Below are 10,715 nucleotides of genomic sequence, written 5' to 3'. Positions count from 1 at the left end.
TTAAGAGTTTTATTTAAAGCAGAGAAAACTTGGAACATACAGAAATGTCTTCAAATGAACTCTTGCATGGTTCCACAAACCTACTCCCGACCTTAGCGGCGTCTCAATGTGGACACTAGAGTTTGTGATCAGTTTTGGGATCCCAAGATCTAAAGCATGGATGACTGCCCCTGCATCAATCTGCAGCTTTTGCACTACCTTCAAGTGCCCCCTCTGGCTTCAGGAAGGATGCCTTTAGGTAAAGGAACCTTTTCTGCTGCTGTCGTAGACAAGCTTGGCACTGCCGTTGTGGTGGCCAGCGCTGCTATAGTGGCGGCTGCTGCAGCAGGCATGGCCGGCGCTGCTATAGTGGCGGCTGCTGCTGCCGTAGGCTGGACGGCGCTGCCGTTGTGGTGGCTGCTGCTGCTGCTGCTGTCGTTGTAGGCGTGGACGGCGCTGACGTTGTGGTGGCTGCTGCTGCTGTCGTTGTAGGCGTGGACGGCGCTGACGTTGTGGTGGCTGCTGCTGCTGTCGTTGTAGGCGTGGACGGCGCTGACGTTGTGGTGGCTGCTGTCGTTGTAGGCGTGGACGGCGCTGACGTTGTGGTGGCTGCTGTCGTTGTAGGCGTGGACGGCGCTGACGTTGTGGTGGCTGCTGTCGTTGTAGGCGTGGACGGCGCTGACGTTGTGGTGGCTGCTGCTGCTGTCGTTGTAGGCGTGGACGGCGCTGACGTTGTGGTGGCTGCTGCTGCTGCTGTCGTTGTAGGCGTGGACGGCGCTGACGTTGTGGTGGCTGCTGCTGCTGCTGTCGTTGTAGGCGTGGACGGCGCTGACGTTGTGGTGGCTGCTGCTGCTGCTGTCGTTGTAGGCGTGGACGGCGCTGACGTTGTGGTGGCTGCTGCTGCTGCTGTCGTTGTAGGCGTGGACGGCGCTGACGTTGTGGTGGCTGCTGCTGTCGTTGTAGGCGTGGACGGCGCTGACGTTGTGGTGGCTGCTGCTGCTGTCGTTGTAGGCGTGGACGGCGCTGACGTTGTGGTGGCTGCTGCTGCTGCTGTCGTTGTAGGCGTGGACGGCGCTGACGTTGTGGTGGCTGCTGCTGCTGTCGTTGTAGGCGTGGACGGCGCTGACGTTGTGGTGGCTGCCGCTGCTGCTGTCGTTGTAGGCGTGGACGGCGCTGACGTTGTGGTGGCTGCTGCTGCTGTCATTGTAGGCGTGGACGGCGCTGACGTTGTGGTGGCTGCCGCTGCTGCTGCTGTCGTTGTAGGCGTGGACGGCGCTGACGTTGTGGTGGCTGCTGCTGTCGTTGTAGGCGTGGACGGCGCTGACGTTGTGGTGGCTGCTGCTGCTGTCGTTGTAGGCGTGGACGGCGCTGACGTTGTGGTGGCTGCTGCTGCTGCTGTCGTTGTAGGCGTGGACGGCGCTGACGTTGTGGTGGCTGCTGCTGCTGTCGTTGTAGGCGTGGACGGCGCTGACGTTGTGGTGGCTGCTGCTGCTGTCGTTGTAGGCGTGGACGGCGCTGACGTTGTGGTGGCTGCTGCTGCTGCTGCTGTCGTTGTAGGCGTGGACGGCGCTGACGTTGTGGTGGCTGCTGCTGCTGCTGCTGTCGTTGTAGGCGTGGACGGCGCTGACGTTGTGGTGGCTGCTGCTGCTGCTGCTGTCGTTGTAGGCGTGGACGGCGCTGACGTTGTGGTGGCTGCTGCTGCTGCTGTCGTTGTAGGCGTGGACGGCGCTGACGTTGTGGTGGCTGCTGCTGCTGCTGCTGTCGTTGTAGGCGTGGACGGCGCTGACGTTGTGGTGGCTGCTGCTGCTGTCGTTGTAGGCGTGGACGGCGCTGACGTTGTGGTGGCTGCTGCTGCTGCTGTCGTTGTAGGCGTGGACGGCGCTGACGTTGTGGTGGCTGCTGCTGCTGCTGTCGTTGTAGGCGTGGACGGCGCTGACGTTGTGGTGGCTGCTGCTGCTGCTGTCGTTGTAGGCGTGGACGGCGCTGACGTTGTGGTGGCCGCTGCTGCTGCTGTCGTTGTAGGCGTGGACGGCGCTGACGTTGTGGTGGCTGCTGCTGCTGCTGTCGTTGTAGGCGTGGACGGCGCTGCCGTTGTGGTGGCTGCTGCTGCCAGTTTTGAGCTGTTTTGGTCTGTTCAGGGTTTGTGCAAATTTCAGGTGCCCAACTGATGACTCAGCTTCCACAGCATTGGTTTCCAGTTGTACTGAAAGCGAGACAGTTGATTGACAAAAACAATTGTGAAGTGAAAGGAATTGAGTAATGTTCCCTACACTGACACACTGCTGTGAGAATTCAGCTAAAAAACTTGGGATTTTAAATTAAAAAATTTGTATTAAACTTCAGATACACCATAAGAGACTTAAAACTCTGACCACCAGTCCAACAGAACATTTGGCCCTTTGTGCATCCATGGTGTTAAAGCAGCTGTATACTTGACATTGTAAGGTGATGTAGTTAAAGTTAGGCATTTTGTTGCAACACCAGACAAAAGCATTGAACTGAAAAATAGATCTCATTGTAAGACTAATAGGCTCCACACACACACATTCTACCAGTAGGATTTCGCTGAACCTGCTCACCTTCCTTAGCTTCTTGCTCCAACATGGACTCCATTGACTGGAGAAGTGCAAAGGCCTTCTGTAACGAGAGCTCATTGGGAGACAAATCTGTTGTACAAAAAGGAAATTAAGTTAGTGCCAGAAAGTAGCTCTGAAAAGAGCTCTGAAAAGATTTGGGCACAAATGCTCTTACCTTCCATTCTCCTCTGAAGCCCATGATCAATAATTTCATTTGTCCCACCAACTGGCAAACAAGAGCCTATGGATAGTACACTTGCTATTAATCAAATGTTCATGCCGTTTGATGGCACGATACATCACAGACCAGTGACAGCTAAAATTTCACTTCAAGTTATGCCAGTTTTTGCCAGAAATCATGAAAACTTACTCTTACAGTTTCTATACTCCATTACCAATTTTTTTAAACAGAAGCTTGAAATAGAAGGAAATGTGCAAACCTTTGGTAAGCCAGACAGTCAGGACACAAATGAAGAAGGCCCAAAGAGCTCCCATTGCATCAGTCACCAAGAGAAAATGCTACCTGTGCCACACGCTGGGTCTGAAAAAGCCTCTCATGCAGGTGGCACAGCTGTTGCTGATCAGCTCTAATTAGCTTTCTTCAGAGCAGCTGCAATTCAGCCCCTCCTGTGACAAGCATGTGTTCATTTGTATTTATTTATTATGACACATGTTGGATTTATTTATTTCATATAATTTGTTTTGGTTGTATGTTTGTGAGACATTCAATTATTAAATTCAATCTCACATTAGGTCCAAACATTGATAAAGCTCCATTAAAAAGGGTAAAACAGAAGAGATATCTCTCCTCTTCAGACAGCTATGGAAGCCCTTAAAGGCCATAATAGGGACATATATGGCACATTTCCTAATTAGTAATTTATAAAAGAAAAGAAAATCAGACATGGCAGATGAAGTGAGAATAAAAGATAATAACATGGAGGCATAAAAACAATAAAATGCAAATACAAAGATATAACGAACTGTATAAATAAGTACAAGGTCATGCATCATACATTTCCAAAAGCTTGCACAAAAAGAAAGATTTTAAGGAGAGATTTGAAAGCAGCTTAGTAGAGTTAGTTTAGGTTGGAAAATCTTAAATGTATTTAAGAGCAAGGCCATTCAAGACTTTTAAGGTAAGCACAGATCATAATTTGGTCATGCCTTTTTGCCTAGGTAATGATTGTACTAATGTACTAATTAGTAGCGATGGGCTGATGAAGCCCTGTAAATGTTTTGGGACTTTCTGTGGGTTTGTGCCAAAAATACCAAGTCAGTCTATCTGCGGGCTGAGCCTCAGGACATCGACTACATGATAGACCCTCGAGAGGGTTAGGTTCAGGAACCAAAACCACCTGGTTAGGTGCAGGGAAAGCAGGGCCGTTTTCTCAAAAGGATTTGAAGCTGCTGGGCAAAGGCACGAAGCACAGTGACATCTGGTGGTTTACAAAACATATAGCAGTCCTTTAAGACTGGGGCTGAAGCACTACAACACATCACTGATTTCATGGTTTAAATCCCATTTTTGCAATGCAAATCCAGGAAGCCTGCATTTATTCATAAAATCTAGAATACTATTGCTCTTATGTGCTTAGTGCTTCAATAACACATTATTTTGCAATGCTGCAGTGCAATAATAAATACATCTACATGTCATTTACATGTTCATGCTAAATATGAATGTACCTTATTGGTGTGGTGTGGGGCCCAGTGTCCACTGTGTATCAGTGTATTTACACCTCAAGGCATTTATGTGACATTTTATCTGAGTTGAGTGGGACTCTTTAAACTACCAAACTGTGCATACAACAATGATTTGCAAATGTTTACGTTCCATATTTGTTTTACACAGCACCCCAACATTTTTAATTTGGGTGTTGTAAAATAGTTCAAATTAGATCCCCCCTCAATAAGCCATTGCTGCCCTTTTCTTTTGTTTTTCTACCACTTTCAATGCGTCGTCATGGTTGGCACACACTTGGTACTAAATTCTCCTTGATATATGATTGCTCTGACCAAGTTCTGCTACAAGCAGCAGCTTTTCTTTCATCCTCTTTCTGCTGTTTCCATCTCAGCTTATTTCCTATTTCTGTATACATTGATACATTGTAAATATATTAGGTTGTTGTTCATTTCACATATTATTTAAAAATAATGAAATCACATTTTTGCAAAAGAACATCAGTGACTAAACTGAAAGGAAGTTTTTGTTTGGTTTGGTTTTTAGGGATGAACACTGGCAGATGCAGGTTAAATCCATGTGTCTTCTATCATTGCAGAGCTTACATGTGATGTGACTTTGATTCAGAGTCATGATTTTTTTGTAATTCTCTGCTCATTAGAAGAATTCTACATTACTGTAAACGTGACTATTTTTACTTTTTTATGTACTTTACTCCTCAGTGACAGTACATTGAATATCTTTGTGTTGTGGACAAAACAAGGCATTTTTAGGATTTAGGCTTTGGGAAACACTGATCAACATTTGTCCCCATTTTCTGAGATTTCATTGACCAAACAACTAATCAATGAACTGAGAACATAATGGAGTAATTAAGATAGTTGCAGCCAGTGTGCAGTCTGACATACATGGAGAACATTGTCAGATCCAACTCATGCCTTTTACTCAAGATTTCAGCTTTTACATTCTGGTAAGGATTCAGGGTTTCTCAGTATTCCTTATTTACAATAGCCTCTTTTAGACTGTGAAATATATTTCAATGGTGGATTATTGTTACTGATGTGTAATTGGTGTCAGCTTTATTTGGATTTTTACCACATTGGTCATTCTATACCAAGTCACCTCGGCCCTCCCAGTTCATGTCATGGATTTTCTTGAAAAAAGTCATGTAAAAACTTACATTAAATTCAAGGGACTTTGTGAAATCCTGTAGCTGTTCTTAATACTTTCAGTTATGAATTATTTAAGTTTGATCCTCTTAACTAAAGTACTTTTGTGAATCTTTGTACAGTATGTGCATTCTAAGCCTCATCAATCGTTTATTTTTCGATGAATAGGGTTTAAATTTACACAACTGCAGCATGCATTCATTTGAATAGATTTTGCAGAGTAGTTACAGTAATCAAATTTATTTCACAGGTAGATATTTGTATTGTGTCTTTGTGTGACACCTACTGAGCCTGTTTTTCATTGGTTCATGAAATTCGTTACAGCTTGTAATGGCTCGGTTTGTAGTACTGTTGACATTCTGACAAACACAGGCCCATAAATCAATCCCTTAATTAAATGAGTCATCCACACTTTCAACCAAATTGTTTTGTAACAAGTAATTGATATATCCTGCTGTCTGTTTCCAACTAAGAGACGGACATATGATCAAATAAGACAATAAACATAATGTCCTCAGCAGAGGAATCCCAGCACAGTTGCAAAAAATGCTTTATTCTTTAACATAAATACGCCAAACACAACTGCACATGTGCAAGGAAATGTGTTTTCTTCTGTGTATGTGTGTGTGTGTGTCTCTCATGATCAGTATATTCCATAGGTGTGCTCCTTCCCATCTCTGTATCTGTCCAGGTAGCGCAGGGGCTGTCCATGAGGGTATTTGACCTGTGGAGGGTGGTACACTGGAGGCCGGATAAACTCAAACACCGGCTCCCTCATGTCTGCATGGAAAAGATAAGATGGACAGGCTTTATTATTAAATCGACAGAATATTGGCAGAGAAACTTTTTGACTGAATTCAGACCTTTTCAAAATCTACAAAGGGTGAAAGTCAAAATGTCGGTTCTTGCAGATTTTTTGTTTGTGAGCATTAGCATGACTCACTGAGTGTGTTGTGAAAGGTGTTGGTGACAGATTCATCCCACTGGCATTGGAAGAAGGCCAGACCCACAGGTGTCATGTTGTCCTGGTGCTTTCTGTAGAAATCCAACGTCTTAAATGTACGATCCACCAGAGAATGGCTAGAGAAGAGAGGCAACAAGAGCTTAGTGTCTTACTTCATGTTTGACACAGAAAACAACACATATGCTTGCAAATATAGTTGTAACTGATTTCACAACAACTGACAATGAAACTTGGAACTCTTATGCTTAATAAAAAAGTGATAGAAGATTAAACAACATCTTAAAAGGGATCACTTGAACCCACTAACCACCAACACCCGCTAACATCTGGCTTTTGTGTGCAGTGTGAATGTAAATGACCAGGATTTACTCCTGGGTCAATAAACCCTGCAGTAGCATATGAAATGCATTTCAGATGCTTGGATCACATGTGGACAGTGCTTAACAAGGGTAAAAAAAGCACCAAGACACACTGTGATCCGATCACTCAAACCACTTGCAGAGGTGGTCTGGGACAAATTTGACTACACACCTTGTGTAGTATAAATGCCCTGATGTGTCCCTGACAAGAACTCAACAGGAAAATAAGTCATCAATGCAAGACGTGGTGGTTGTTTTGGTGACAACACATTCTTCTTTTTTCATCTTGTCCTGCACACTTCTGCAAGTCTCAAATGACTTTGTCCTTTGTTGGTAGCTTGTACATGTTTATGAGTTTATTGAACCATTTTTTGTTGTCTTAGGTAGCCTGTATGAAATAAATCTGTCAAAATCTGGCAGCAGACTGGTTTAATAACTGTGTGCGGAGCTATTTGGCCTTCCAGCTAAACCTCACACAAATAATACTTAGAGCATTGGTTTCCTCTCTGTATGTTAAGTGTATAGTGCTCACCATGGCAAAGGCCTGACATCCTCCTGGAAGTTGATGGTTCCCTCTTGCTTGAAGAGGACATAAATGTAGCGGTGGAAGCCTGTTCCTCTGGCAGGGAAGGGAGGCAGGTAGTGACACAGCTCCTCCCCAGCCTGCACTACTCCACCAGGTATGTTCCCTCTATGGAAACATTGGTAACAACAGGCTGTAGAGGTTAAACATCAAAACCGCATTTACTCCTTTCTACTACTTCAAAAAAATCTATGTGTATGAAAATGTTGTTGGTTAAAAGTGTAACTGCTGACGTCTCCTTCTTAACTGAAGAGTCCATTCTCAGTATATGTGCACTGGAGATTCCAGGTTTACACATAATACTGTAAGCTGGATATTGTATCAAACCAGTTGTGAGGTCATAAAACACTGCTGGAATGTCCACGTATTAAACTGAGGCTTAAGATGTGCACAGAGAAAACGTTTCCCCTTCAGCTGCTGAATGTGAAAACAGCCTTCCAGTGTCAAATCAAGTCATTCTGTAACGTGAAGCTCAAACATCCAAGTGATGTAAGAATAAGCACATTTGTTATTGGAAGGGGACTTTTTTTTAACTGAACTTCCTGGTTAAGGATGAACTGACAAAAGTAAATTGAGGGGAAGTGTTATTATGTTTGTCGTTTAAGTAATTGGTCAACTGCATGATTTGATCAAGTCACATGTGTTGTAGATTATTACCTGAATCTACAGAGATTATTGACTTTCATATGATTTGTGATGAAAGGTGAACAAAAAGGGATGGCCATCTTTATCTATAGAATCTTATGTTATTATTAAGAAAGGGGCAGTGAATATAAGATTTTGTTCTGTTTTGTTCATGGTTTGGAAATTATACACTGAAATAAACAAAATAAACTAAAAATGGATGAATGAATTGTACTCTTAAACCTCCCTGTTAAAGCAACTTGGTCAACATCTTGTTTTTAAATGTGCTCTACAAAAAAGAAGTACTCACACAAGCCAGTGGATGTATTCTGCCTCATTATCCAAAAGATGCTCATCTGAAAGAGACCATCATTTATCTGTTGGTTCATTCCTGAAAGGCGATTTCCTATATTGCATAATCGACTAATCATTTAGTCAATAACGCATTGTCTATCATAAATGACAAAGAAAAGCAACAGACCCTGACATTTAAGCTGGAAACAGCATATGTTTGATGTTTTTGCTTCAAAAATGACTGGAACAATTCATTGATTATCAAAAAAGTGGGCAATTAATTTTCTTTCATTCGACTAATCGATTAATCAAAGGTTGCAGCTGTAATGGAGAGTTGTAAATTATCCCAATCTAGTGATCTGATCCTCCTGTGAAAGCTGATGCTAACCTGGACAGGTGAGCAGAAGGGTCCACAGGGAGCCCTCATCTGCATTAAAGCTGATCTGAGGGACAGATGCTGCCTGGAGAAAAAAGCACAGCGAAAGATAAAGTCATTTAGAGGTGGGTACAGAGCAAAAAAGAATAAGTACAAGTAAATAAAAAGCAATACAGATATGGAATTCAGGGAGATTCTGACACTGTTCCTCTAACATACTTCAGTTGGTGTCAGCCGATTCCCATAATGCACTTGACCACTGTTGTCCTGGCCATAGGAGATCTGGATTGGGACCTGAGGTAGAAAATAGGCCATGGGGAAGAGATCTCTGAAGACCCCATAGTGTTGTGCCAGTCTCTTTATATGAAACGGGCCGCTGCTCTTCTCCCAGGTTTCCTGCACTTTGTCCAGAGGGATTTTAACTGGTGGTACAAAGAGAAAAAAGAAATGTGAACCAATTTATTCACTTGTCAATAAAAAGCTTCAGAATACCTGTTCTGATGAGTGTGTATGAGCTTACAAGTGCGCAGACGAGAAGCCCTCTCCAGCTCAACGTTCTTCTTGTTGTCCTTCATCGCCTGCTTCCTCTCCCTCACCTCTTTGGTCCTTTTGGGGCGATAGTATGGCAGGCCAATGTCCACTCGCTCTGCACCTGCAACAAAACAAGATTAATTTAAACCGTGAATGACAAAATCCTTGGCCAACAATTTTCCCACCACCAGAGAATCACTGTCAACAGTAGCTTTCCTCCTTTCTTCTCACCATGCTCAGGATCAGCTTTTTCCATATAGCTCCTGTAGGTCTTCCACCAGGCAGGTTTGTTCTTTGCTTCCTCAGCTTGTCTGAGGTAACGAGTGTAACTGCGGTACTTCTCTACCGATTCCAGGTTTTGTACGTCAATTTCCTCATTAGGCATTGGACCCAAAGGAGGTATCCGTCTGCACAGGAAGGCTGTTGGGTGGGAACAGTAGTTAGTTTGTTTCATCGCAAAACAAAACAAAAAAAAATTGTCATGATGTCTACTTATTCCTGCCATTATTTGTATTTCTTTTTTTTTTTTCATCAATTTTGTGAATTGACCTGCTTATTTATTTGCTACTTTACTTTCAGTTTCAGTGCTGCTTAGTTTTTACATTAGTTCTGGTTTGTATTTATTTTCTGCTATTGTTCATATCTTATATTCCATGTACTGTTGTCTGTCTTGAGAGTTAATGTCATTGTTTGGGGTTTTTTTTGTTTGACAGCGGAGTATTCTGAAAATCATCTCAACTTGAATTACATTATCAAAAATGTATCAAAGTTTTGTGGTCATTGATCACCTTCATGTCAACATCAATGCTATTTAACTCGATTCAAATATTAGACAGTTTAACGTTAAGATATCAAGTGGTAACTGATATGTGATGGTAACGACTGATAATGGTAACTGATATGTATTAACAGTATCACTATTACTACTCATGAGCTGGGCCTCGTCTCTTGTTTTAAGAAACATTACCCTTCCTCACACAGCGTCACATTTTAAATTGTCACATTTTTCTGTGGAGTTCGGCAGGATGTCTTTCACAACAGCGTGTAACGGGGGTCTGCTTCAACTGATGTTACATGGCAAACAGGCACATAAATGCTGAAGCCCAGTGACAAAGTTCGTAAATGTATCATCAACACAATATCATAGTGTAAAATCGTTACAATACCTGTTGTGACAAATGTCCTCGCATTATTGACCCCTAATTCTGTCCCAGTCCGCAATGAAGCTACACAAACCGTGCGCAGCGCCATCTTGGAGTGACAGTAGTGCTGAAAATACGGTGGCCGAGAGGAGCAAAATGAGTCGGCGCACGTAATACCGACTGACCGTAATATAGTAGCAGGAAATAGTGGTAACATAAATTATAGTACGGTTCACTCGCATATTCAGTGCATTTTTTTATATCAAGCCATTTTTAACACACCTCTATTGTACAAAATATAATATATAACGTAATACTTTGTTTTTTGTGAATAAGTCTTAGCTACTGTTAAACAAAACTGTATTAGCTGTTATATTGCAATGTAGCGAATGAGTGACTGTAAACGGTAAACATTATTGTTGTAAATCTAATGT

At 43.1% G+C, this 10,715-nt stretch overlaps 2 protein-coding genes across 2 annotated transcripts; both read right to left on the bottom strand.

Moving 5' to 3' along the window:
- Positions 1–200: 200 nt before the first annotated feature.
- On the bottom strand, positions 201–3,083 carry LOC141015937 (uncharacterized). Its single transcript, XM_073490159.1, has 4 exons — positions 2,996–3,083; positions 2,731–2,796; positions 2,559–2,645; positions 201–2,182 (listed from the first exon to the last, which is right to left on the bottom strand). Exons 1-4 carry the CDS (start codon positions 3,048–3,050, stop codon positions 201–203), a joined length of 2,190 nt encoding a protein of 729 aa, XP_073346260.1. The 5' UTR covers positions 3,051–3,083.
- A 2,857-nt stretch (positions 3,084–5,940) lies between these two features.
- On the bottom strand, positions 5,941–10,404 carry mrpl38 (mitochondrial ribosomal protein L38). Its single transcript, XM_073489969.1, has 9 exons — positions 10,306–10,404; positions 9,371–9,559; positions 9,129–9,260; positions 8,828–9,030; positions 8,621–8,693; positions 8,249–8,294; positions 7,264–7,422; positions 6,352–6,488; positions 5,941–6,188 (listed from the first exon to the last, which is right to left on the bottom strand). The coding sequence occupies exons 1-9, from the start codon at positions 10,388–10,390 to the stop codon at positions 6,052–6,054; spliced, it is 1,161 nt and encodes a 386-aa protein (XP_073346070.1). The 5' UTR covers positions 10,391–10,404; the 3' UTR covers positions 5,941–6,051.
- Between the last annotated feature and the right edge of the window lie 311 nt (positions 10,405–10,715).

This window comes from Pagrus major, chromosome 20 (genome assembly GCF_040436345.1).
Source record: "Pagrus major chromosome 20, Pma_NU_1.0".
In the NCBI taxonomy this organism is placed as follows: Eukaryota; Metazoa; Chordata; class Actinopteri; order Spariformes; family Sparidae; genus Pagrus; species Pagrus major.
The sequence above is the reverse complement of the archived record's forward strand: the minus strand, read 5'-3'. Positions and strand labels throughout refer to the sequence as shown.